This window comes from Megalopta genalis, chromosome 10 (assembly GCF_051020955.1).
Source record: "Megalopta genalis isolate 19385.01 chromosome 10, iyMegGena1_principal, whole genome shotgun sequence".
NCBI lineage: Eukaryota > Metazoa > Arthropoda > Insecta > Hymenoptera > Halictidae > Megalopta > Megalopta genalis.
Genome location: NC_135022.1, coordinates 12,777,144 through 12,804,956, shown reverse-complemented (window position 1 = coordinate 12,804,956; position 27,813 = coordinate 12,777,144). Strand labels below are relative to the sequence as shown.

At 50.8% G+C, this 27,813-nt stretch overlaps 2 protein-coding genes across 7 annotated transcripts in view; one reads left to right on the top strand and one right to left on the bottom strand.

The window, feature by feature from the left end:
- Blimp-1 (PR domain zinc finger protein 1) overlaps positions 1 to 24,409 on the top strand; it is a 36,224-nt gene extending 11,815 nt beyond the window's left edge. Inside the window, exons 1-8 of one of the 3 annotated variants that reach the window (XM_076524836.1) lie at positions 10,543 to 10,668; positions 12,273 to 12,443; positions 14,103 to 14,222; positions 14,694 to 14,819; positions 14,897 to 15,023; positions 15,105 to 17,087; positions 17,446 to 17,787; positions 18,619 to 24,409. In XM_076524836.1, the coding sequence (XP_076380951.1) occupies positions 12,279 to 12,443; positions 14,103 to 14,222; positions 14,694 to 14,819; positions 14,897 to 15,023; positions 15,105 to 17,087; positions 17,446 to 17,787; positions 18,619 to 18,791 (3,036 nt within the window). In that variant the 5' untranslated portion in view covers positions 10,543 to 10,668; positions 12,273 to 12,278 and the 3' untranslated portion in view covers positions 18,792 to 24,409. Of the gene's footprint in view, positions 1 to 10,542; positions 10,669 to 12,272; positions 12,486 to 14,102; positions 14,223 to 14,693; positions 14,820 to 14,896; positions 15,024 to 15,104; positions 17,088 to 17,445; positions 17,788 to 18,618 lie in introns of those variants that run through there. The other 2 variants (XM_076524834.1, XM_076524835.1) reach the window with 2 other exon arrangements.
- LOC117220188 (protein FAM76A) overlaps positions 1 to 27,813 on the bottom strand; it is a 68,762-nt gene that overhangs the window by 39,628 nt on the left and 1,321 nt on the right. For 2 of the 4 annotated variants that reach the window (XM_076524843.1, XM_033469917.2), the window contains 4 exons: positions 27,573 to 27,786; positions 27,356 to 27,492; positions 26,935 to 27,181; positions 25,161 to 26,824 (listed from right to left, as the gene is read on the bottom strand). In XM_076524843.1, coding sequence (XP_076380958.1) covers positions 26,591 to 26,824; positions 26,935 to 27,181; positions 27,356 to 27,492; positions 27,573 to 27,786 — 832 coding nt within the window. In that variant the 3' untranslated portion in view covers positions 25,161 to 26,590. Of the gene's footprint in view, positions 1 to 25,160; positions 26,825 to 26,934; positions 27,182 to 27,355; positions 27,493 to 27,572; positions 27,787 to 27,813 lie in introns of those variants that run through there. The other 2 variants (XM_033469918.2, XR_004490214.2) reach the window with 2 other exon arrangements.

The following is a 27,813-nucleotide window of genomic DNA, read 5'->3' as shown; positions in this document are numbered from 1 at the left end:
TGTTCGATTCGTCTCTCGCCACACGGTTACATAACCGCCGGAGGATGCCGGCGTTGCCTTTTACGGCCGGCGCTCGCGCGACCACGGCTCCTCGCACTCCTCCCGCAACGTTAATGCACGCAATTAGCCGAATTATCGATCGTTCTCTATCGTTGCTCCCTGAAAATTTGATTCCCCTTCGCCGGGCGACCACTTACCAACTCGTTCTCCTCCGAGGACGCGTTTTCCTCGCGGCGCGATTAACCCGCCGATCAATCTATTCCGCAGGATAACGTCCCGCGATGCCGAACTCCGCGACAGCGAACGATTCGCCGAAGCTTCTAAGCAAACAGGCTTGCACAGCACGGCTTATATTTCCCAGGAACGTGATAATGTATCGATTGTTTGCGCGCCGAGCAATTAGGCTGTACGTTGCCGGTCGATTCCAACGGTGCAGAAAACGACCGACAGCTCTGCGATCGATTTTCAACAGCCAGTTATTCTACCGTTGAACAAATTAAACTCGTAACTAATTCCCGTATCGGAGTTTGAGTCTGCTTGAGTCGCGAACGGGTTGCAAGGAAGGATGAAAGAAAAGTATTAATCGAAAGAGAAAGAAAGAGAGAGAGAAAGAGAAAGAGGAAGAGAAGAAGAGAAAATGCAAAGGTGAACGTTACACGGGAGGAAAAGTGAAGGAAAGAGAGATGAAGGAGAAGCACGGCCTGCTGGACTCCTACCGAAAACGAATTCGGTTTTACTTTTGGCCGCGCCTTCGCCGCTCGGTCGCGACCGGGGCCGTGCCGGGGCCGGGGCAACGGTGCTTTTACGCACCTGTAGTACACGCATAGACGACAACGACAACGACGGAGCGACGGAGACGACGGCGCAGCGACGTCAACACGCGTGCATAGTGGCCCACGTGTAAACCTCTTCACGTATTCATGGTTTTACGACCGTTTGGTCGCGTCCTACCTGTACGGTACCTTGGTATACACAAGCTGTATGTACAGTTAGGCGAGTGACGCGGTTTGGTTTCGACGTCGCTCAGCTCCGCGCCGCGCCGCGCCGTGCCGCGCCGCACTTCTCCGCATCGCACCGCGTGGGTACGTGCGGGGCGATACGCAGGGGCGACGGATAGCGCAACGTCTCTCTCCCGCTTCTCGGAACCGGCCGATTTTCCTCCTGTCCGCCGCGATCATCTCGCCGAGTCACGGAATTTTTTGTCCGGCTCTCCGATCGACCGTTCCGAAACACCGCAGAAAAACCAAACGAGACCGCCGGCCCGTAATTAATTGCACGTTACGGACACCGACGGAAGAAAAGATCGCAGGATGAATCGTGTTGCGGTCACGGGTTGAATAACGCCACGGGTATTACGGATTCGCGACAGTTGCGAGATCCGCAACGGAAGAACGTCAATAAGCGACGTCTTTTATAACTTGCTGATGCTATTATCGTTGTCATTATTTATTCGCGAGCTTTGTAAGCCCTTCTGTACCGCAGTTTTGGCTCAGAGATACACGAGGTCCTAAGGGACGGCTGAGAAATATCGAAGGCATCGAGACGGTCGCTTGCAATTAGTTCGTTCGCAGTTCTAACGATTCTTGTTGTTCGATTTGTTTCATTGACGGAAGAAAGTCTTTCCGTTTCAAGTACATTGTAAATATTATATATATACAACGAGATAGTAGAGGAAAGTAAATGAAGAAGAAGAAGAAGATTCTCTCCCAGAAAACTAGGAAAGAGTGAAGCAAGTAATGAGTTCGAATAATATAATTATACAATTTTGAGAACCGGCTGAGGTTCTTCTTTCATCGGCGTGAAAGAATTCGCTACTATGGAGTGACTCAGATGGTACTTGCGGTTCAAAAAGGTCTAATACGAGCACAATAATAAATTGTGCCAATCAATTATGTAACTAGCTTTGTTCGTTCAAGAAATTGTTACGCTGTTGCGATTCTGGAAGATCTCGAATCTTGGTGTGGCGCGAGAGGCGTCTCTATACTTTTTGCTGGCTTTCCAACAGTTTCCAGAGGATTCCAAGAGAATCCTGGAAATAGTGAACGCTACGATAAGAAAAGAAGTGGAAGACGGAAGGATGGATCGCGCGTTTAGGGAGATTTTCACGGGTTAGCTGGTCCGGAAGAGCAAGAGCAAGAGGACGACGGTGCGTTTAAAGTTCGTTCACCGCTCGCGAACACTGTCCCCGTCCGTCCCTGTCTCGGTTCGCGAACGGTCTTGTACGTGTTGCGTATAGAATATATAGGCGCAAAAGGGGGTCCCCTATGGGGGTATCGGAACCTCGTTACTCAGCGCACCATGCCTATGGTGTGGTCCAAGTCCAAGTCCAAGTAGACCTCCAAGTGGGACAATGACCGGCAGAGACCTTCTTTCAGATCCGTGGCGAGAGAGAATGGAAGGTGGCCGGTGAACGAGGAGAAACAAGGACGAAGCGGCCCCGAGCGAGCGAGCGAGCATGCGAGCGAGCACGCGAGCGAGCAAGAGAACGACCGAGGAGGAGACGGCGGCACAGAAAACCGCTCGGAGGGGAGTGGAGGGGCGATCGCGAACTCACTTCGCTAATTCACTTGCTCGTTGCTTTTCCGGTTTACATTTTGCTACCAGCCGAGAGTACGTCGGCCTTTAAAGACCAGCTTCTAGCCGCGGCTCTAGGCCTCTGGCTCGTGAAACGCCGTCAAACGGGACTTTGATTTTCAAGGGGGGCCAGTGCGAAACGGTTTCCCGGGGGCCTTCCCTGCCGATCTCGATCACGGCGTTTGCTGCAACCCTCCGAAACGCGTGCTCCCGTTTCAGGGCGGACCGACGACGGCGAAGAGCCACCACCGTAAAAAGTTTCGCGCTCTCCGGCCGGGCGAGCTTAAATATTCGTGGATCGTCATCGATCTATACTCGGCCGGAGAACTGGTTTTCGAAGTTCCCGGAAGCGGCGCGCGCTGCGCAAATTATTTTCGGCCAGGGTGGTTGTCGCTCATGAAAATTCAAATCGGCTAACGGAACGACGGGCCGGCTCGCGAGTGCCCGTTCGTTTCTCTCTTTTTCGCCGAACAGAGAGCGCCGTAAGAAAATGCCGGGCGGCCTTTTTGCCGTCGGTGAAACAATGATCGTAGTCGGCCGACGTTAGCGCGAGCAGCAGCGCTTTCTACAAAAACGCTTGAAACGCAACATGTCCCGGTTCAAAGCCTTAAGGTTCGTCGACCCCGCCGGCTCGGCGAACCGTCGACCTTCTTACGGCTGTCCAGACCTTTCTTAACCGTCGCGGAAACATCGAACGAATATTCGAGGGCTTCCGACCTTCGCCGATCCGTAGCCTTTCCCTCCGCCGCGTCTCCGTTTCGAGAGGCGACGGTTTCCGGCTCGCGCGCCCCGCAGGAGCAGAGAGCCTCCGCAAGAAGATTCGCGGATTCGCGAAGATTCCGCGGGATTTCGAGCTCCTCGGCCCGAGTGGGAGACTGCCGGGGGAGTTCGTTGAACCACCGCCGACGAAAATTCCTAGGCGTGACGATGAAATTCGCGAACAGCCCCGGGATAGCTCGTTCCGTCCATCCGCGGCGGCCACCGTTCTAGACAAATTTCTGCCCGTTACTATCGAGAACCATGTGTGCACCGTGTGTAGCGTGTGTATCTTGTGTGGCGTCCGTATCGTGTACAATGTAAAGCGTACACGCAATCGCATGCAGGCGCGCGCGAGCGGGCGAGCGTGCGAGCGAACGTTCGCCCGGCCCGTTATCCTCTAAAGTAACAGTTACGAGAGTGGAGCCACGGGAGAGGTAAAGCACCTTGCGTACACCATGGAGCGGTTCGATTCGAATGGGTTCCATGGAAACGGTATTTCCGGTTCACATTCAGTTTTCTATTCGCGGCCGGTGTTACGCGCCGCGTCTGATTAGAAAACGGCGGCCCTTGCCTCGCTAGTTCCGCGTTATGCAGCGTTCCTCTGCAGTGTCGATGGCCCGCAGCCATCGTTCGGCGCTCACCAAGGATCGCCGAGCTTTAATTTCCCTTTCGTCGGGGCGAAAAACCCACTCGACGCAGCCGATCGATAAAACGACGGAGAGCGTCGTCGCCCCGGCTACCTCGGACCTTGTTTCGATCGGGGAAACCTCGGCTAAACTCGTTTCTCGAGGATTCCGGGAATCAATTAACCTTTTAGCAGGAATCGGGTCGAATTTTTCCCACGACTTCGCCCCTGTCCCAACCCCTTTCGGTGCCTTTCGGTTTCTTTCGTTCCCGAAATCATGTGCTCGACCCGAGAAGAATCCCGGCCGATCGCTGTTTATACGTGTTCTGTTGTTTTTGGGGGGACAGAACCCTTCAGCATACATAAGGGAACAACGTGAAGGATAATGAGAAAACTCTTGACTTTTCGCATTAACGACTAAAGCGATGGGTGCAACAAAAGACTGCGAAGATGCTGGAAGAATTTGAGAATACCGTTGCATCGTTGTTAACTCGTGGTAATTATTAAATTATTGAAAGTTCTCTCTTTCGCACAATTGACTTAGGAAAATTTTATTTTCTATTGATAATGATAATAATAATTGTAATAATTTTGCAATTTTGAAGTATTGTAACTCGCAACTTGAGTGCCGCAAGGTGCTGAAAAAGCACCAGGGAAGATTACTGTGTTGCTGTAATGATTCTCATTCGCGATGATCCTGTTTATGCAATTGTGTTGACCGTGTACCGTTCGATGGAATTCCTGTGCAAGAACAGACTTTCTTCTATTAGTCGAACGCGGCTCGAGTGCTCGGGAAAGGGCACAGATTTCAGGACCGTTCGCATCGTCGTTAGCGGTGCGAGATCGGATCGAACAGTTTGTCGAACGATAAGAAGGAAGCGACGGCGCACCGAAAATCTCGGCGAGATTCCCGCGAGGAGCGCTCGAGCCGAAGGAAATTAATATATCTGGTACAGTCGTTCCTCCGAGGAGGGAAAAGATCGACGACCCGGCGAACGTATCTGGGTTAGTAGTCGTCGGCGATTCACGCGGAAACTTCTCTCGCTAGGAGGCCTCGGCGGCGTGGAAATCCGCGAGAGGTGAATCGCTGGTGTGTACAACCGAGCGTGTCCCTCGAAAAGTGAAATTTCGGCCGAGCTGTGCCGGGCCGGGCCGCGTGTGCCTGCGACGAAATTTCGTCACACGGTTTCGACCAGGTCGTCGACCTCGCCCACATAGCGGGCTCCACTCTCTTCGGTGGCCGCAGACGACCAATGGCCGAGACGGCTTTTCGCCGATTGAAATGAAAATATTTGGCAAGCTGCAGCGTGCGCACGCGGGATTCGATCGGGGCTCGATCCTTCCCGGAGTCGGCCGCGTTTGCGGGGCTGCGCGCGCTCGAATTGAATTATTTTCGAATTTCCGCGGAAGCCAGTCGGCCGGCTGAATTAAAAGCGACCTGCCGTTGAAATTTCGCACGCGTCGCGGGATTAAGCGAAATTATTTTATTCTCGGCGCGACGAGAAGGAGGCGGGACGAGCGCGCGAACAGAAACGAGCCAGGGGCGAACAGAGACCGGTCGCCGATAAAGTGCAATTACCACTATAAATTTGATTCTACCGTCGCAGGCATTTCCATGGAATTACGAATAAATCATGACCCGGGCCCGTGATATTCTATTAATTTCAGGAACACCGCCGAGTGAATTATTGAGAGTCGATACACACCGATGGCTCCGTCGATGCAGCGCGTCGCGTCGCATCGCATCGCAGCGCGTCGCTCGCCGTAAATATTTGTCTCGGGTCATAAAAGTGGACTCTAGGAAATGTCCGCGTTGCGCATCTTGTTCTACTTCCGTCGGCCTGCCATTATCCCTTTTCTTTTATTGTTGCGCGGGCTAATTCGCGATCGCTTCTTTCGAGTACACAGCGCGATTCAAATAGGACATAATTAACTTTACATTTATGGAATAAGATATATTATTTATTTGTTTAGTTATTATGCGGCCGAAGAACCCATTTTTACAACAAAGAACAAAAATTAATATTAATGCAGACCGAGAATCGGTGAGAGTCAACAGTTTGGTAAACAGATTATGTAAATTGGTTTTGAATATTATTATTATTTATTTTCGGGTCAGTACGCCCCCTTTTAAATCATGCAAGTGAAATACACATAATCCGGAATAAAAGAGACGTTACAGAGAATAAGATTTTACGACAGATACAGTGGAGTTAGTAAAATGGCTCAGGGTGTTCCCGAAGAAATTAAGTTCTTTGCTGAACTCGTTCGCGGTCCTAGTCGCTCTCATGTAGAATTTTTGTATTCAGAAATGAACGAATTAAAAGTATTCAAAAATCTAATACGTTTTATTCGATAAACATCAAGTTTAATTATGCTCGAAAAGAAAGCACAGGAATCGGTCACCACATTGTAACCGGCTATATTATCGAGCGGAGTGTCTTGAAAACGGTAGGATCGCAAGAAGTCGTATACAGTTGTAGACCAATTCCAAGAAATCGCGTTATCTAGTACGCTATCGAATTCGTTCGATTCTATCGATTCCTGCACGCGTTGTGAGGTTTCAAAGATTTCTGGACGCTTCGAGCGACAATCGAGTGGGTTAGAATTATAGTGACGTAACTTTCGAAAGTTTTGACATATGTTCTAAAATGTAAACTATGCATGTCGCAATATTGACGAAACAAGTGTATTAAATGACGAAGTAACTATACATTTTTCTTTAATATTTAAGTTTAATATATTATATATAATATTATTATTATATATATTATATTATAATATTTAAGTTTATTTAATTTTTATATTTTATCCGTCCTCGCGCGACTGCTGCATTATTCTTAATTTCCCTCGCCGTAACAAATGGTTTATTCCGCCGTTAAATGAACGCGAACGAACTAAACACTAAATTATTTTAATAATAAATTTGGCCAGTAAAAACGTTACGACACGTTAGCGAACGACGAACATTCTTTGTTTCTCGCAATAAGAAAAATGCCATTATGATTCCAGCCCACTCGATTCTTGCCCCCTGCGAGTAACAGGTCGATCGCGAATTATGGCATCGCGGGTTTGCACAGAATGAGTTCGAAAGTACTCTCGGCGAGTACTGGGAGGAGTTTCGTAGCGAACGTCGGCATTATCTCGAGGTGAGAATCGGTGGTTTCGCGAGCGCGTGCGCCACGAAGGCAGATTTCGTTCACGTAACCTTGCAGATGGAATCGAGACCGGTCTTCAGGATTAGGATCCGAGTAGGTTCGACGACCCCCGTCGCTCAGCCGAGAGAGGACGAGTCTAGGCTGGACGAAAGAAAAAAATAAAAAGAGTCGGGAGCATCGATCGGCCGCGCCGTTTCGTCCCGTCGAGGAGAACGTTACCGATCTCTCGACTCCGCGCGGTCCGAGATTCGGTCGATTTCGAGACCGGGTCTGGCCAAACAAAAGGAACGATTAACTCGGCCTGGGGCGAGTAGAACCGAGCAGTTGAAAACCGATTCGCGGAAGCACGTAACGAGAGAGTTTTTATTATACCGACTATTCTTATCGGATTATCGGCTCGACTCGGCCCGGGAATCGACTGCTATTGTCGCGGCGGTTTACGCGCCGCGCGGGGAAACCGTTTCGGAAAGAAAATCATTAAAGCTTTCGATTCCAGACCAGTCTGGATCGATTTCGGCCGATTTACATTCACGCGGCTAGTACGTGATCGGTGTATGCACCGACCCGTGAATGGGAAGAGAGCGTTGGGGGTGGCCGGAGGGTGGCTAAAGGGTGAGCGCTGGGGTTAAATGCACGTCCCCGTGAAGGGGTTGCTGGAGGACAACGGACGAGGAGAGACCGTGCGAGAGGGACGCACCATAGAAAAACCGCACGCTCGAGCACACAGCAAACAAGGACGGGAGAAAAACACCGTAGGATTTTTGTAGACGGTCGTCTGGCTTGAAAATTTACCAGACCAGAAGAGATTGTACTTCGATCCCGCAAAGATCGCCTCGTCGACGAGATCGAGCCTCTCCCCGAGAAGCATCCGATCTCGCTGTTTTCGAGTACGTTCTTCGCGCCCGTAGACAATTAACGCGAACGCAAACAGTACAAACGGACTTCGAGGCTGACTCGCACGAAAACGGCATCTTTTCTTTTTCAATGTTTCTCGAGGACGTCGCTACTCTCCCGGTCGATCGCGCACGAAACTACGTCCGTTCTTAGATCATTCGCCCACTCTCGCTCGCCCTATCGATTTCCAAGCGTTACATAAACCACCCCCGCGTTACAAAACCGAATCCTCTTACAGATCCATTCGAATCCTCCGCGGAATAGAGATATCCCGGAGAACGGAGGCAGGCATCGTCGTAGGCGAGTCGTCGATGCGAGACGCTACGTCGACGCCGACGTCGGCGTCGGCCGATGGATCCGGCAGGTACACGCGTCGATCCCCGCTCGTCTCGAGTTTCATTTAGAACGCATCGGGGCGAGCGAGTGGTTACGGTCGCGAGAAGTTATCCGAAGAATTAAACTTAGCTGCACGATCGGCGCATGCACCCTGTCGGCATCGACGGACAGAGATACAGAGCCGACAGAATGGAAAATCCGAGGACGAGGGAAAAAGCGAGAGAACGGGGGTGGGAGGGCGGTTGAGATAGACAGATAGGGAAAAGCGGCAGCCGAGGGAAAATAAGAAGAGGGAAGAAGAGGGAGACGAACAGAGCAAAAGAGTGAACGAGAGAGAGAGAGACACGGTTTGCACGCGCTGGAGTAGTTGGAGGGGTTGAAAGGGGTAACGAGAGCGCGTCCGACGAAGAGGGGGAGAAACGCGCGACGCAGCAAGCAGGACGGAAGAGGGAAATGCACGAGAGAGGTGTACGGTGTGGCGCGAGGGTGGGAGGAATAAGAGGAATAAAGATGGAGTGGGAAGGGGAACGAGGGCGGAATGATCGAGCGGAGAAAGGGAACGACAGAGAAAGAAAGAGAGCGAGAGACAGACAGACAGAGAGAGAGAGAGAGAGAGAGAGAGAGAAGGAGAGCGACAGAAGGAAAAGACCGAGAGCGGTAGCAGCAGCAGCAGCAGCAGCAGCAGCAGGAGGGTGGGTGAGGGAGGGTGGGCGAGTGGCGAGGGATAGAGGGTCGAGGGGAAGAGGGACGGAGGGAACCTCTGGCAACGGGTCGATCGAAAGCGCAGCGCAGAGAAATGCACCACCTCTGCTCTGGTCTGGCAGCTTTGCTGGCACACCACCGCGTCCACGTTCGTCCGAGAGAGACGAAGCGAGAGAGAAACGGAGAGGGCCGAGCGGAGAGGGAGAGAGAGAGAGAGAGGGATAGCCAGCGACCAATACCGACGCAGGGGGAGGACGAGCCAAGCCGACTCGCGTTGGGCTAGGTCAGGTCTACCCGAGTTCCACACACTGCTCTCTGCGTGTGCCATCCAAAGAGACCCCGAAGGCGGAGACCACCCTCGAAAAAAGGGTTGAAACGCGACGGTACTCACGGGGAAACGCGTGTCCGGTTTCCCGTCGATTCCCGTTGATTCGCGTTCGTCCAAGGTGGTTCGCGTGGTTCGCATTTGTTCGTTATTGTGCGCGCCGGTTTGCCGCGGAGTTAATTCTCCGGTGGTGCTCTCGACGGAAATCTGCGTCTCGTTCGCGTTCACGTTCTCGCTTACGACCAGTCGCGAGTTTGTCGGCGTTACCGTCCGCCGACGGCGTGCTCGCGGAATCGGAATCGGCTCGGTCCCTCGTTCGTCGGAAGGGGTGGAAAAAGCGTTGCCGAACGTTGTTTGAAAGACAACCACCGATTTCGCTCGCGGTACTCGTGCGCTTCTCTCGACCGATCGACCGGCTCACCCCCGTCCGAGTTGGAGCGGTTTTGCGTCCCGGTTGTTACACCTGGGAAAGTAAAATAGGGCCGGAGGAGGGGGCGCGAGACGGAAAGAGGTGAAGCACGTCCAAGTTGTTGGTTCTGCGGTCGCGAGCGCGCGCGCTTGTGTGTGTGTAGGTGCGTGGTGTGACTCGTGCGTGTACGCGCGAGTGTGTGCGCTAGGGGGTGGTGCATTCGAAAGGAGAGTGAGAAGAAGCGCGTGTGCTTTCCCGGACGATCTCTTCTCCGGTCGGTCACGACCGGAATCGAGCCGGAATCGAACTCGAATCGAAGCCGATTCGAGGAGAGCCGACCGGCCGCGGTGGGGCGAGGAGGATCGAGGGGATACCTCGGTGCGATCGCCGCGGATCCTTCCGAGCATAGTTGTTGACAAACAACGAGAACGGAGAGTGCGAGTGGTTGATCGAGTCGGGTGCAACGGCAGCACCGATCCCAACTTCTTTTCCTCGATGTCCTGATAATCGATAAGCGTCGTATAGGTGGCAGAGGACCGCCTAGGTCGGCAGCGATCGGCCTTATCGACGTCGAGATTTCGCCTTGCCTTCGGACATTTTCAAATAAATGTTGAGCAACACCGGCGCGTTTCGTCCCTCGACGCGAGGCCGCTGCTCCAGGCACCCGAGTCTGCCCAGAGTCGTCGGGATGCCGATCTCCCTTAAGAATCACAGGATCACGTAAAGATACCGGGCACCAGGAGTACCTCCCCCTCGCCGCGACCGCGAAGCAAGCAGAAACGAGACCGAGCACAGGAGAGGAGAGGGCAGGGATCGCAGATCGCAGGTCGCAGGTCGCAGATCGCAGTCGACGACTCGCGGGTCGCGAACCGATGCGTCAAAAGGCGTGAGTACTGTGCGTTACGAAGCACCGCACTCTTATTAGAAATAGAAACCCCTATGAACACGAACGACTCGAAGAACGCACGGAGATCGAGCGTTGCTTCTCTCCGTTCGCGAGCACCGAAATTCTCTCGGGGCGCGAACGGTTAGGGTCGTTCACCAAAAAGGGCATTGGTGCAACGTTCGCCGCGTTATAGGGATTCCGAACGGCTGGACCGTCGCCGAGCAGGAACATCGCTCGTTTCGAATTTCCGTCCAGCGAACGGAACACCGTCGACGCGTTTTGCGAACGGAAGGGAACGAACGAACGCGACCTAAGGGCGAAGAGAATACGCGGAAGAGAGAAAGGGAGCGAAAGGGAGAGGAAGGGAGCGAGAGCGAGAGAAGCGTCGTTCGCGGAAAAGAACGTCGAGACTCGAAGAGAGCGAAGGGAAAAAGATCCGTTGTGCGAAAGGGTTGAAACGGCGAGTCAGCCGCCGGGGGTGAAGGCGCGGGAGGGGCGGCAAAAAGTTACGCGGAAAGTTAACGAATAGTGAACGGGCTGATAGTGCGCGATTTCCACGGAAATGGAAATTCAACGAGTAGCGAAAACCCCCGACGGTTGAGCGGGGGTGTTCGACGGTGTTGGGGGGGTGTTGGGTGGCACGCGGGGTCGCGCGGGGGCGTCGAGGCCGACGGGGGAGGGGGCGGACTTCGGAGTTTATGCCCCGTCCCCGGCCCCCACCCCCTCACCCCTGCAGTCGATCAATGCGTGGACGGGTTTCACTTTCGCGGTGTTAAAGTGTTGCACCGCCGCCGATTCAGGCGAAGAAAAAAATGCGATTTTCGCGCAGCACGTGACTAAATCTCAATGGGACACGGACCGAGGGCTGTTCCCCGGTTTAGCGCACCATTTACCGGTGCGTTCTTTCTTTTTTTCCGGCGATCGGGATCGGGAACAGGCGTTATCAGCCGGGAGACAGTTTCGAAACATTTCGAGGATTATCGATCGCATCGATTCACGGACGAGTCGAAACTATTTATAACGGGGTAGCGCGGACGCCGGTCGTCGTTATGCTCGGTACCTTCTAATAATACGTGTCGCAATTTCCGCGTTTCTTTCTTTGCGCGCGGATAATTCACGTCGGCACAGGGACACGCGGACAGCGGGATTGACCGGCATACTGGCGACCCTTTGCAAGCGCATAGCTTGCGAGTTCGCGAAACGCGTGCCTCTCACCGACCGACGCTACACGCGCGGCGTGCGGCGCGCGACGTGCGACGTGCATAGGCCCCAGCCTTGTTATTTATCAGAACAAGCGAGAAAGTCGATCGAAGACGCTCGCCGGGACTAGAACATAACGGCGCCGCCTGGATATGTGCTAAACTTTTAGTAAACAACTCGCGGTTATAACGGTACCTAGATGCGTATCGAATCGCCGTGTTCCCGAGGCACGGTCGGGTCGAACAACCGCGGCTGGTCGATCACGAACTTTGCTCGGTACACCGCCAGCCGATCCACAAAGAATACACGCCGCCTCTCGTTTCTTTGTTTTCGGTCAGCGCCGGCCGGAGTTCGACGAACCCGAGAAACTAACGTCACCTTTTTCTTTCTGTGTTTCTGTGCAGTGAAGGATGGAGGCCAGCGAGTGGGATCACGCGACCTTGAGGGAAGAGGAATTCGAGCAGCATGCCGTGTATTTGGTACCGGACGTGGGGGCGTCGCCAGGCGACGCGAACCGCGCTGAAGCGTCCCTGCCGAGAAATTTGGTCCTCAAGCCTTCTCAGGCCCTCCACGATGTACGTTCCTCCGCCAAAGAATCATTTCTCGAGATCTCCTCGGTGAGAGTCGCGAGACCCTCTACGAATCTACGAATATCCCTCCTTCATTTTGCTTCTTCGATCGGCACGATTACGAAACAGGACCCGAACGAAACCCTTGGAGAACGCGTTTTCCGCGTCGCATCTCGCGTCACGCCGTCGGTCAAGTTGAACGTTTCGGGCTCGAGCGAGGATACCGATCCGGCTACCGAGCTAATTAACTTAGCGAGCGTCGTGACCTAGAGTCCAAGTCAATCGTCACACTTTCCTCGGTGACAGGAGAATCGGGCGAGAAAGAGGGAGCGATAGCTGCACGATTCCTACGCAATTGATACGCGCTATCGGCTAGAACTCGGTTAGAAGACTGCGATCGTTCCGCGTAGATGCGATTGTCGGGTCGACACTTCGGACATCTTTAAATTGGATAGGATATTGGAACCGGTCACTGCTGAGTGATCGATCGCTGTGCCTTTGGTTTGCTTTCGAACGTAATTAACTAAAAAATAAACAGAATACAAGAATCAATACAAAAATCAAAGGATTTTTGTACTTGGAAATAAACAAAATAAAAGAAGAGATGCAAAAATGAATGAATTTTTTAATTAAAAAATAAACAAAATGGAAGAATGTAGATGCATGTATGAAAGAACTTTTTTACTCTGAAATAAAATAAAAGAATAGATGTGAAAATGAAAGAATCTTTTACTCAAACATAAACAAAATAAAAGAATAGATGCAATATAATATAATAGTATGAAATAACTCAGAAATAAATAATGTAAAAGAATAGATGCAAGAATAAAAGAATTTTTCCACTCAAAAATAGACAGAATAAAAGACTAAAAATATGTCTCCATCGATAGATATAAAGTTAATTACAAACGGAGAACAAACCAAAGGCACACGATTGGTCACCCCACAGTAACCGGCTCAACTTCCCCATGCGATCGAAATAGAAGGTGGTTCTGGCCGAAGTTCGACGAGCGATTCCAGACTGTCGACTGGCAGTTCTGGAAACCGGAAACGGGAGTAACGACACCGTGGAATTATTCGCAGTTTTTACCGCGCATTTGTGTTACTTGCTGACGCGAAGAATCCTTTTCACCGCGGAAATAGACTGTCACGCGGCTCCAAGAATATTCCTCGGATAAAACTGTTGAACATGACGTCTATTCCGGCGACGACCCGAATCGACGATCGTTTCTCGCGGGATATTTCGGTTCGGCAGTCTGCTGGAAGCTCGGGAGAAAGCATTCCGTTTTTATCCTGCCGTCCGGATTATTATTAACCCTCCGAAGGCGGACGTTTTTGACGACTTTATGGCCAGCGGTGGCCAAGCCCATTCAGATCCTTGCTTATCAATTCTTCGGGGTCTATTCTCGAGCTACTCGGGGATGCATCATCGATCCCACCCGGTTACACTCCCCACACAGCCGCGACCGACGATATTTTATTATCGAACGTAGGCGTCCTAAAGCGAGAATTCTGAAGATAAGAGGTCTATACCGATCCGAGCACCGTCCTCGGAGGGTTCGATAATTGAACAGCCCAGTCTGTAGTTCTCCGGGCACAGTAGCCCGTTTTCATCCGCGGAAAACGAGCTTCGCGAACTGAACGGAAGGTTTGCTGTGTGCACAGGTGTTGGGCGTTTGGAGCACCAGTTACATACCGAAGGGGACCCGGTTCGGTCCGCTGGTGGGACAAGTGTACACCAAGGACTCGGTGCCGGCCGACGCGAACCGGAAATACTTCTGGAGGGTAAGAACCAGCTGATCGGACGAAAATTCTCGCGGATCCGAGGCTATCGCGTTCGAGGGGGCCGACTTCTCGCGAGATCGTAATCGGAAGAAAAGCGAGGAGAGAACGGAAAGGGAAACAGGGAGTCTAGGGGGAGGATAGAGAGAGGATAGAGAGAGAGAGGAAGAAGCCGGCAAAGACCAGAAACTGGTTTGAACCGATCTAGCGAGCCTTAAAGCGAAACCCGCGAAGCCATTGATGCCTCGTAACGAATTGATGAGTTACGATAGAGAACTCGGATTCCCTCTCGATCCTCCCTGCTAAATCGTCGATGTTTCTCAGCCGGTATAACCGCCGCGGATAGACTCGGATCGCGCCGGATTCCGAAGCAAACGGCACCGCGTTGCTTGTCCGCGTGTCCGGCTTTCGTTCGCGGACCCCTTGAAACGACGGGGCCACGGACTGTCTAAAATCGCTGCTTTCCGTCGACAGGTGTACAAGAACAACGAGCTGTTCTACTACATCGACGGTTACGACGTCCAGAAATCAAATTGGATGCGTTACGTAAACCCGGCTTATTCGTCCGAATCGCAGAACCTAATAGCATGCCAGTATAAGGTGAGTCGGATGCCAGTCGTTCCGACGCGGCGGATCGGCGGCTCTCGAGACGATACTGAAAGGCCCTCTTGTTGCAGATGAACATTTATTTTTACACGATCAAGCCGATACTACCGAACCAGGAGCTGTTGGTCTGGTACTGCAGAGAGTTCGCGGAGAGGCTCAATTACCCGTTAACGGGCGAGCTGATGCTTCAAAGAATACGTGAGTATGCTCGGGGACTCGGCGGAGTCGCGGTCGGAGCGAATCCGGGTTTGGTAACGCCACGAGGTCTCTCGGTTCCAGGACAACAAGTACAACAATCGGCGCTGCCGAACGAGCTGCCGCCGACCGTGGACGCGGTCTCGCCGCTGAAGGACCCGTCGATCTACGAGAGACGGTCGCAGATGACGCCGACCGACGGATCGGTGAGGTCGGACGAGGGCTACCACTCGAACGGCTACCACGACGAGGTGCTCACGCCGCCGGAGGAGAGCAGCGAGTCCGACTCGGAGAACAACTACGTGCTGGACTTCAGCAAGAACTCGAAGACGTCGGTGTGCAGCAACGAGGTGCTCGACAAGCAGGACAACGCGGCCGCGAAGAACGAGTACAGGAAGGTCAAGATCAAGATCACGAAGACCTACGGGAACTTCCAGGCCGCGAAGACGGGGCTGGACGGCGCCGTGAAGGACAAGGACCAAGAACTGTCGAGCAGAGCGGTGACCCCCGAGCTGCAGAAGTCGGTCTCGCCGATGCTGCTGCAGAAGAACGCGGTGCTCTCGACTGTCGCCGAGGATGAGATCCACGAGAAGAACGCGAAACCGTTCTACGAGCCGGAGGTCAAGGGCAACATGCCCGGCTCCGGGAGACCGGCCTACCTGGCCAGTCCAAGCAGTTCCATCCTCGAAAACATCCTGCTGCGCAGCAGCACCGATAACAATAACAACAGCCACAGCCACAGCCATCACCACAACGGCGCGCTGCAGCACCACCAACAGCAGCAACAACAGCAGCAGCAGCAGCAGCAACAACAACAACAACAGCAGCAGCAGCAGCAACAACAACAACAGCAACAGCAACAGCAGCAACAGCCGCACCATCAGATCCACCATCAGACGCACGTGGACTCGGTGACTCCACCGCCGTCCAGCCCGACGGAGATGGCCTACTCGTACAAAAAGTCCCATCGCTACGGGAATATTCTCCCGTGCAGCCCGGACTCGAGCTCGAATCTGCCGATGCAAGCGGACGCGTGCGTGAACTCGACCACCAGCGGGAACAGCGCCCTGCCGATGCAGAGTCCGACGAGCGACCTGCACTCGAGCACCGGCAGCCTGCACTCGAGCACCGGGAACCTGCACTCGAGCACCGGCCCGGGGAACGCGGGGCTGCAATCGCACCCAGGGAGCATCCATTCGTCCAGCAACGCGAGCAATCACCATTCGAGCCACTCGAACGCGAGCGTGCTGTCGTCGAGCACGATCCTGACGTCGACCAGCGGCATCCACTCGTCCGCGGCGAGCAGCAGCTGCCCGGCCAAGAGGAAGACCAAGTCGCCGTCGCCGAGCGGGACGCCCCAAGGGGCCGCGACCACCTCGACGATCCTCTACTCGAGCTCCGGTGGCTGTCAGATCGAGTCGAGCCCGGTTTACCCGAGCTCGGCCGCGAGCAGCAACCAGAGCGTGTCGCCGATCTCGCCGATCCAGTCGCCGTCCTCGTATCCGTACGGCATCTACCATCAGAACGGCTCGTTGCACCACAACGTCGCCCCGTTGTCGATCAACTGCACCGCCTACTCGCCGACCCCGAGCGGGAACGTCGTCTACGAGAGGCCGGACGGCAGGAGGCTCGAGGCGGCGACCAGCAGCCACCAGCTGCCGACCTCCTCCACCATGCAGATCGACACCAACCAGGCGTTGATCGCCAGCACGCACAACCTTCACCTCGGCCACCATCCCGGGCTCACCATCCACGCGAACTCCTCCTTGAACCGATACTCGCCCGCGAGCTCCCTCTCACCGGACGACCACGGCTGCTCGCAGAGCGGCTCCCTCAGCCCCAACTCCCAGGGGTCCAGGGGCTACAGGTCGTTGCCCTACCCGCTCAAGAAGAAGGACGGCAAGATGCACTACGAGTGCAACGTATGCTGCAAGACCTTCGGCCAGCTATCGAACCTCAAGGTGCACCTGAGGACGCACTCCGGCGAAAGGCCGTTCAAGTGCAACGTCTGCACCAAGAGCTTCACCCAGCTGGCCCACCTCCAGAAGCACCATCTCGTGCACACCGGTGAGTCTTTTCACGCGATACTTTCCTACCCTCTTCGAACCTGCCGCGGTTTCGATCGTGTCTGCGTAGACCAGGGCTCGGAATTAAGTGCTCGCGACACTGTGATATCGAGGGCTACGCCTCCTAACGCCCGTCGCGCTTCTCGCTCATCCGTGGCCACCTAAGTGCTACGCGCACGCACTTAGAGCAACAGGCCCGCGCGTCTAATGTGCTCCGAGCCGAAAGAGGCGACCTCGGAGGAGCGAGAGGCTGCGACCGGAGTCAGGGGGCGTATCCCTCGTCCTCGTGTTGTGTGCGCTTAATTCCGAGCTGTGGCGTAGAGGACCGAACGGAAACTAATCGGCCGCGATCGTTGCAGGTGAGAAGCCCCACCAGTGCGAGATCTGCAAGAAGAGGTTCAGCTCGACCTCGAACCTGAAGACGCACCTGAGACTGCACTCGGGCCAAAAGCCGTACGCCTGCGACCTGTGCCCCGCGAAGTTCACTCAGTTCGTTCACCTGAAGCTACACAAGAGGTTACACACGAACGAGAGGCCCTACACCTGCCAGGGCTGCGACAAGAAGTACATTAGCGCGAGCGGCCTCAGGACCCACTGGAAGACGACCAGCTGCAGGCCGAACAACATCGAGGACGAGCTCGCCTTGGCCGCGGCGGTCGGCTCGCCGACTTACTACGAGTACGGGCCCGACATGAATGTCGGTGAGTAAACTGGTCGGAAACAACGGCGAATAAAATCGAATCGAATCGATCGACGCGATAACCAGGAATGAACAACTTTCTGGCGATTGTTTCTATCGGAGGTGAAACAAGTGTTTCTACACCATTCGACGGCTCTGTCGAACGCGATTTAGATATAAGAAGGAGGCAGAGTTGGACAAAAAGTAGTCTGATTAGTGATTCAAGATTCTGACTAACGTGAAATCGTGGTCATGATTAATGATTACGATCGCCAAGTAATCGAGTGATCGTGACTAGTGAATAACTTAAATAATCAAAGCGAATGTAATCGTTGGTCATGATTTACACCTTGTACTGCGACTTCTTCGTCCAGTATGATTTCTCTGACAGAACGAGGCCATTTTTATTTCTTGTATGTATTCATTTTCTTTCGATCCTAGACTTTGATAACGGAAGAATTAATTTCTGTTTCGATTTAGAAGAAACGAACGACATTCATATTCAATCACGAGCGTGACTCGTTGCTATAGTACAAGGGGTTAACGGGGTAATTATTAATCATGTAATGATTAATCTCTTTGATTACGATTAATTGAAAAATTCGGTATCATGATAGCCAATGATAAATCTGAATAGTTTTTAGACTTGTTTTGTTTGGGCCCCTCGTCTGGACCCAATAACAAACGACGAGAAAAGACAAATTAATCGTTCGTCCACGATTACAGATTATCGATCAATGATTGTGATTAAAACAATCGATTACTACGTAACTCTGGAAGAAAGCCGAGTAGAAGATTGGCGAGCTCTCTCGGCTAGTTTGATAGGGGAACGTTGGTTGGTTTTCGGTTGCAGGTAACATTCCGAAGGAATGCGAACTGGAGCACATCGAGAACTACGAGAGGCACGGATCGACGCACGGATCTACGCACGGGCCGCACTCCACGTCCCTGCACAACCTGGAGAACTCCGTGGGCAGGCCGAGCGTCATAGAGACCTCCCAGCCTCACATAATCGAGTGCACCTAAGAACGGGGGTATGAGCCCTTTCGCTCCAGCGCAGAACCTAGCCGTGGAATAGTAAACGAGTTGCTCACGACAGACGAAACGTACTCGTACCCCTGCTTCCCTTTCGAGAGCTATTCCCGGAACTGTAATTTTCTGAAATTTGATTCGTCGTAAGCAGCGTGTGTAATGATCACGAACTGAGTGTATAAAGAACGGTGGGGTTTCGGGTGGGGTCGGGGTTGGGGGATGTGACAAACAGGGAGAAAGAGAAAAAAAAGAGAGAGAGACAGAGAGGGGGAGACACGAGGAAAATCGTGGGAGAAACGCTTCGAGAGATCGAGAGAGAGAGAGAGAGAGAGAGAGAAAAAGAGCGGGAGAAAACGAGCGGTGTTCACGCGTACTGAAGCGACCCGAGATTGTTGAATATACATTGTTGCTTGAATCGAAGCTTTTAGTAGACACACTGCATTCCCGAAAGCTGATTATACTTTGTCGGTGGGACGGCGTTGTCTTATTCGGGTGGGACGAGTCGACGGGATTCCCATCTACATACGAGCGTAACAAAGTTCCTTCCTTGTAAATACTCGTTTCTATATTTTTTCTATGGTAGCGCCCGACCAACGAACACAAATCCGAATCCGGACGAACGCGGTATAGGGGGTCGACACAGAAACCGATGGGATCGTTGATCGCTAATTACGATATTCTCGAGTCGTTGCACGCTGCCATTCGCAAAATCGGTCGAAATCGAGAGAGAGAGATAGAGAAGTAGAGATACGGATAGAGAGAGAGAGAGAGAGAAAGAGAGAAAGAGAGAGAGACGGAGAGAAAGGGAAATGAATGCACCAAAGTCGTTCGAGCTTCTCGATTATCCTTCCACGGTCCATGCTTCAGCGACGCATAGAAAAAGGTACCGTAACCGCGCGGTAATCCGTGCCGTTCCCTTTTTCTACTCGTATACAAATCGCTACGCTTCCACGAATACTTCCGTCGTCCAGCCGGCGAAACGCGCCGAAACTCGATTTTTGGAATCGCTCGTCGACGGTGAAATCGAGCGCTATCGTTCATTATCGGAACAGCAAATTTTTCTCCCCGGCTAAACGCCGGCGTTTTTTAAAACTCTCTCGTACTTATCGCGCGCGAATCAATCGAGTTATCGATCCGCGGAGCGATTCCAAAGTTTCGGACCCCGGCAAAGTCCCCATTTTTCCCCCATCGAACCAAGACCCGATGCGAACGTCTCGATTCTGCAAGCGTGTCGACGACAACGCCGGTTCTCTGCTCCGTCGTTAACGCGTTCAGGAGCGTCAATCGAGCGTACGACGACACGTCGCCGGTGCGAAATCACGACGATCGCGTATTATTGGGAGCAGAGAGGAGACGGCTGTCGGCCGTGATTGGCTCAAGTTCAGTAGGTCGACCTTCGCGGGAAGGACACATGGAAAAAGCGCACGCACTCCCCTTATTGGGGAAACGGCGATTGGAAGGCGGAGCAGAGTTTCCCCTTGCCGCTCGTTAACGAAACGTCCGCAGACTGCCAACTTCTCGGCTGCCAATAGGGTGTCCGGTCCGTGCGCGTTATCGGGACGCGAGAGAGACCCGGTCAAGAGATCGAAAGCCGGCCTCTCCGTTCTCGTCGTTGGTCGATAACGCGACGAATAATCTCCCCCGATGCGACGTCTTCGCTTCGACGCGACGGCGTCACGGTACCATTTTCTACGCGTCCCCCGTGCTAACAAAACAGGCGGCGGACTTGGTCGGCGTCCGCGCGCCAGAAAAATTCTGAACAACCACAACGAGCGAGAGCGACGCGACGATCGAACGAACAACAAACCAGTGACGACACGACTGCAAACTATACGAGACCTGTACCTGTATATACTAACATTACTATTAATTATTCGATCTAATTTAAAAGGTAAATTATAAGGAGCTCTAATTTATGAATACCTTTATATAATTATGTATATGTATACATCGTCGTCGGTTGGCGGGAAACGGTAGGCTGCGCTCTACGACATCGATCCTCGGATCCGAAACAACCCCTTTCTCGGGCGTCCGATCGTTCATTCGCGCGTGTACCGAACCAAGAGATCCGTTTCGGAAACAAGATATACAAGGAAAAAGAATAGCTTTCGGGGTGATCGAGCATCTCTTATACCTGTATTTATACGCGCATCGTATACATACATACGTACATGCATACATACGTACATACAGACATTCATAAATACATACATACATACATACATACATGTATATACATACACGCATGCACATATATATTTTTTAGGCGTCCTTTTGTCGGTGGAGTTCTCACAAATTTTCGCAAACTTTCGCAACGGAAGCGTCGTCCCCCGGCCACACGCGAACCAAACTTTTCAATTTCGATCGATCGTTTCGAAACACGTCTGTCCCGTCGTTTTCGTCTTCTCGAGAAAAAAAAACGCGGACGCCGATAACGCGAAGCGATTATCCCCGAGAATCGACGATTCTAATCTGCTCACGGTCGAACGTTCTCCGCTGTTCGTTATCTGTCCCGTGATCTTTTATCGCGATCGCGCGCACAAACAATCCCCGGCCGATCAAGGATCGCGCGTCTTTCTCTTTATCGCTTCGCAACGAAATTTCTCGTTGGGGGGCGAAGACTCGGCGGCGATCTTCCTAATCGGGAACAAATCGAAAGCGCACACTAACACGGGTAGCACATCTCGCGGCGCCGAGAGATAAATTTAAACACGACCGCGTAACTAGGGGGGGGGGAGAGGGGGCGGGAGGAAAAATTCTAGTCAAAAAGAAACGAACGCACCGTTGCGTCCCGCGGCTATTTCTAACGTAATTTAAACGAGATCGGGCCGAGCCTTCCCTCGAACGGCGATTCGCGGGCACGGTTCGACGCGAATTCGAAACGATCGAATCGACGAAAGAGTAGCTGACGCGGAAATCAGTCGATCGAAAAGAACAACCGTGAACGATATAACACGCGTCGTTGTCGTTGCCGCCCTCCCAGCCTTGTTTTCTTTTCCCCGTTTACCGGGTTCGTTCTCATCTTCCATTGGTTTTCGCGGGCATCTCTTCATCGTCCTTTTGGTACTTCCACTTTGATTTTCACGCGCCAAGGCAGCGCAGCCTACCATTAAATGCGAAACGATAATAACGGTCGTCGTCGGTCGGTGATTCGCGCGCGCCTTCCAAGCGGGATTTTTATCGAAACGAAACACTGACCGATCGTGACAGCACATCACGATGTATCGCAGACTGATATACGCACGGTTATCGATTGTCTACGTGAAAGAGAGAGAGAGAGAGAGAGAGAGAGAGAGAGAAAATATGAGAGAATGACTGTACGAACGAGAGATATAAAAGTGTGTGCGACAGAAAGAAAGGGGAAAAGTGTGTTTAGCAAAAACTACGTGCACCACGTTTCGATTCCAAGAGCGAACGGTCCCGATAAACAGGAGAGAGAGAAAGATATATATATATATATATATATATATATATATATATATATATATATATAAATCTCGAAGCACACGCGTACACTTTCGCGAAGTTGATCCGTTTGTTAAAGCCTCAGTTTCTCGACATTCGAAGAGAGTCCAGTTCGTCGGCCGATCGCAATCAATAATGTGCACGCATCCATCGTCTATCCGTTTAGCTTGGAACGCGACAACTCCAATGGTTCCTGCAAATGTTCATGGTGCTCGTCGTAAGATTTCTAACAGACAGGGGAACTGAAATATCGCGTTTAGTTGGTCTCTTCCGTTTCGCTGCGCCCCTCTTTACCGCTTTCGCGCGCCCCTATCGGGAAACGATACTTCGCCGGCGTCGTACGTTTAAGGCAGCTTTAAACTGAGGGAAAGAATGCGTGTGTGAGAGAAAGAGAGAGAGAGACAGGCAGAGAGACAGAGAAAGAGAGAGTGAGTGAGTGAGAGAGTGCCAGAAAGAGAGCGTCATTTTCTTTTCTTTACACACCGCGGCAGCAGGTAGAAAAGATACGGTGAGAAATGGCAAAAGGGAGATAGGAAATCGAAGACGGTACGATCCGCAAGGCCTTCACGCTGATTTTTCCGCGGACACGTTCAACAGACAAGGTGGAGGGTTTCACCAGACTGATCTGTATTCGTCGCTAGAGAGAAAGAGAGAAAGAGAGAGAGAGAGAGAAGCAATATGTTGCAAACCGCGGCTTCGTAACTTCCATGGAGGTCGTCTCACACTCGGTCGCACAGTGCACATGCGTCTATCAAATTCCAAATTCATAGTCTGAAAAACGACGATACTTCTTAATGCGTTCATCATTCGTTCATTTATTTTCAATATTCGAGACTTGGCAGATGCGCGTAGATCTTCGTCAGCGACTGCGAAAAAAAAGGAAAAAGATCCGAGCATTCGCGAAGCAGGAAACTCGAAGGATCGGTGTTACTTCCGGTAGCGAGTCTGCATGAGAGCTCTGCGCCGCGAAAACGACACTGGAAACGCGGACCTGCGGGACGACAGGAAATTCAACAGTCCGTTCGATGCATCGCCTTCTCAGCAACGCATTCGTTTTTTTCTACCGGTTGAGAACAGACTTATAGCAGAGAGAAAAAGGGGGGAGAGAGAGAGAGAGAAAAAAAGAGAGAGAAAGAGAGAGAAACACACAGACGCGAGAATTATCCGATGGTCGAACTTGAATGCTTCCGCGACCGAAACTGAAACCGAAACCACACAGACGTCTACGGAACGCTCGCGACTCGCAATTAATTTAATCGAGCAAACGTTAAACGTTGTCAGTCGCCGCGAAAGCGTTGAACGGCCGGATCGATCGACGCCGAATATATCATATTTTTTTATAACGCTATTTGCAATCTGGAATCGCGGGCGATAGTTTCCAGTGACGTTTCGTCGATCGACATTTCCGTACGTTACCTCGATTCCCTACCTTGCCTGCATTCAACGCACTATTATAAATAAAGAGATGAAGGGATCGCGTTACAGAAAGAGAGAGAGAGAGAGAGAGAGAGAGAGAGAGAGAGAGAGAAAAGAGAGATGCAGAGAGACTGCGAGCGAATGGGCGAGTGTACGTGGGCAAGGGAGAGCATTTCTGTGTGTATGTGTGTATGCGAGAGAGGGAGAGAGAGAGAGAGAGAGAGAGAGAGAGGGAGAGAGAGAGGGAGAGAGAATAAATTACACCTAGCAAGTAAGAATTAAATTGCGAGGAAGAGAACAGAAAATAAGCACGAAGAATTATACAGTGTAGAAAAAGAGGGGTGAAGATTAAAACCAGAGAGAAAGAGAGTGAGAAGAAGTGAGAGAGAGAGAGAGAGAGAGAGAATGAGAGAAGATTGTGTAAATACCGCTGAAAGTAGAATGATCGAAGGAAGCAAGCGACTAACCGCCTCGACAACAAACAACAAGCAATATTTAGTTCTTACCATCTCGTAATAATTAAACGATAACTCCAAACTCTGTACTGTACACGCGTGTACAACGCTCGTAAACGTATTTAAACGACTATAAATTAAATGTTAATTATCCTTACACTTCGTATATAGTAAAATTGTTACGCATTTATTATCATTACAATTATTGAATAGGTAATGCTCAATTAGCATTTGTTTCTTAAAATAAAGAATAAATATATGGCTGTTGGATATTTATATTGCACATATCACTACCTATCATTCGCACCTCGTAGAACACGTACACGGTTTCCATCGAGTTTCCCGCGGACCGTCGGGACGGGAGATCCAGGGATACGATACGTTTCAGTTCGGACACCTATCTGTCTGTTAAGGGGGTACGGGACTATTGGATGGCAAACATAGCGTTCATAAAGGAACAATGTGGTCAGAATCTTGGATATTGTTAAGAGTCGTGGAGCGGCGAGGGATCGTCGATAATTTATAAACAATTGTAGAATGATTCGATATCGATATCCGAGCTCCACTCTGTGACTGGTATTTATGCTCGAAAGTGCAGCTTTCACATAGAGGACTTCAAAGTTCGAAGCAATGCTTCGAACTAAAATGCTTTTTGAACGACTTTTACGGGTTTCTCGACGTAAACGGGATTTTCTTTACGAACTTGCTCTCATCGTTGTAATCTCTATCTCCTGTGGGATCTAATCAATGTTACCAATACAATCGAATGCATTTGGGTCCTACAACTTCCGTAGCTACTGGAATATTTCGATGGACAATGTTTCTTCGAATGTTTATGAAAGCGAGGCTTCCAGAGAATGAACAATAAGTTTCAATAGTCCTGTGCACCCTTAAACGCGACGATGTCCTCGCGTCTATCCGCGTTATCGTGGTAAAAACAGAGACGATAACGCGGATAGGGGAAACGAAATCCCACTGGCAGGATGTGAGTCCAAGGATATGTTTCAAACTTAGAAGGCGAGGCATGTCATTTTCAACGTTTTATTGTAAATTGATCTACAATCACCATATCCTGGTTCATCGTCGTTTACATCTTCGTCGTTTATAAATAGGAAAAAAAAAGAATGACATGTGTTACAGCAGCACTATTGCTCAATTATCATGGTGTGTGCGCGTGTCTGCACATATACAAGTCTGTTCGTTTTCTTTTTTTTTTTTATTACCCCAGGATACCGAAGGATGTCAACCTTCGCGACCGTGGGTTAATCGGTTGATCGAATTGGTTCACTTTTCATGGTTCTCGCGAGATTGGTATCTTGTCGAAGCGAATGCGTGTCACCGATTACTTTCTTATTGTACAATTAAAAGGATTACGCGCGGCTTCCTTTCCTAGCCGACACATCGGAACGAATGTCTTTCCTCGGTCGCTCGAGCCCGTGGAAATCGAAACGAACCGCGCGGATCGAGGCGAAACGAAACTGCGGGGATATTGGGAGAAGCTACCTAACTTACGAGAGCGTTAACAGTTGTTTTGTTTTTCTTTTTTTTTCTTTATCTTGTTCGTCAACTTTTTCTTTTCTTTTCTTTTCTTTGTCTCTGTTTTCTCAGCCAACTCGTCATCATCTCCCGGACGTAAGAAAAATGCGTAAGATCACACGTCTACACGCGTCGAGGACAATATACATATTCCTATATTAATTAGAAAAATAATACAGATTTTGCCTTGTTAATGGAAATAATTAGCTATACGTAATGTACCACATGACTTATGCGGGTATGGACATTCGAGTATGTTGTCACAGCTAACCAAGTCCCTGAAAACAATTTTAAGAAAAAATCTTTCATCTCGCGGACAAATCTCACACGTTTCAACTACTTTCTTTTCCGATTTGTTCTCGTAGGAACGGCGCTCGTTTAAAATATGCTCGCGATCTCCTCGAGGAACAATCGCGAAGCACCGATCGCGGTAACGAGCAAGAAAGAGAGACCAAATGGAATTTGCTGGTACGCGAGCTTTTCAGACTTTCGAACGTAAAACCGCTCGTCCGACGACCTGATCCCATCGCGGAGATCTTGAAAGGTTTCGTTTTCCTTTCCAAAAAAATAATCTGGGATCGAGGTAGCGAAAATCATATATACTGTTACGTGCGTGTACTTGGAAAAAAACGCTAGATCACAACTAAAAGCAGAACAAAACTACACGGAATCCATCTCGTCACGTTTTTCGGCTCCGGAACGAAACGAAACGAAACGATCGGCAAGCCGAGAACACCGAATCGCAAATAAAATACCATGTCAAACGCTAAATACTCGTACAGTCGATTGTAAAACATTTTATTATCGTTAAAGGATATGTTGTGCCGACCAATTAAAAAATGATAAACGTAGAATAAGATATCGTTCGGACATTAAATCGACGAACGAATAAATGAGGATGTGAAATAATGTCCTACCTTATCAAGGTACAGGACTGTCTGTTCCGCTTCCACTGTTGGTCCCAGCTTCCGTTTTCGTTGCGGCCACTCTGTCGCCTCGCTTGGAACTCTTCGATAAGGAAGCGACTTCTTTCAATAGATTAGAGATCTTGAGCTGCATCGTCGAGATTTTGGTCTCGTACTCTTTCTCCGTTGCCTTCATTTTGTTGCGCAGCTCCGTTTCCGACGTGAAGTTTTTCGCCTTCAGTTCGGTGATCTGTCGACAGAAATGGTCCTTTTATTATTCCTCTATTCATCGGATCATCCCAGAGAACTTTAGAATCCGAATTTCCAAGGACAAGTCGAAAACTTTTAATAGAGAATTACCTGTCTATCCTTGGCGAGTAGTTGGCTATCCTTGATGGAGATTTGCTTCTGAAGGTGAGCTATCTTTTCTTTAAGTTGCGTGACCGCGACCACATGATCCGAACTGTTTGGATCGTGAGGATCGTGCACGCCGACCATCCTCGCTGCTTTGACCGGCGCAGGGCCGTTCGTGTCGCCGCCTTCCGACTGAGGCGGCGGCAGCTTCGTTACGTCTACTCTGTGCGGTCTCTTATTGTGACCTTTCATTCTGAAGCAAAATTAATTAAATGAGCGGGCTAGAATTGCGCGAGTCGACGTTCGCACGTGGAAACGTTACCGGTTTTGTTTTTTCATCGAAGCGATATACTGAAATCGTGCAGAAACACAATTAAAACTACCAAGCACAAAGTTACCTTGTAACAGTACGTATTTGAATAATTACTTTTGTTCTTTGTGCTTTGCTGCCCGTTGCTGTGCCAGTTTCAAATGCGCCCGCCTTTCCGCGTCCGACTGTTTTGTTTTTGCCAGTGCTCGTTTGTAAGACAATGTACACAACCAACATAACAATTTTCCATCAACCTTGAACAAAACCAGAGCTCGCAGATTATCAACAGCGATAGTTCGGTTGTTGAGGGAGATTATGGTTTTCTTCTCGTTACCTTTTTATCTTCATCCTGTCTATCAAAGGCACACTTCTGTTTGCATTGTTCGCAAGTAACCGGTGGTCCATAACGTTTCTCGGAATTAGTACATCGTTGGCATTTGCTGCCAATAAATGCAGCTATCGTATTGCAATATTCACAGGCCGATGGCTTACCGTAGGATTTCACGTTTTGCTCACATTTTTTACATATAGTGCTCGTGTTACCCTTTCTGTAAAAAAAAGAACAAGATTATTTA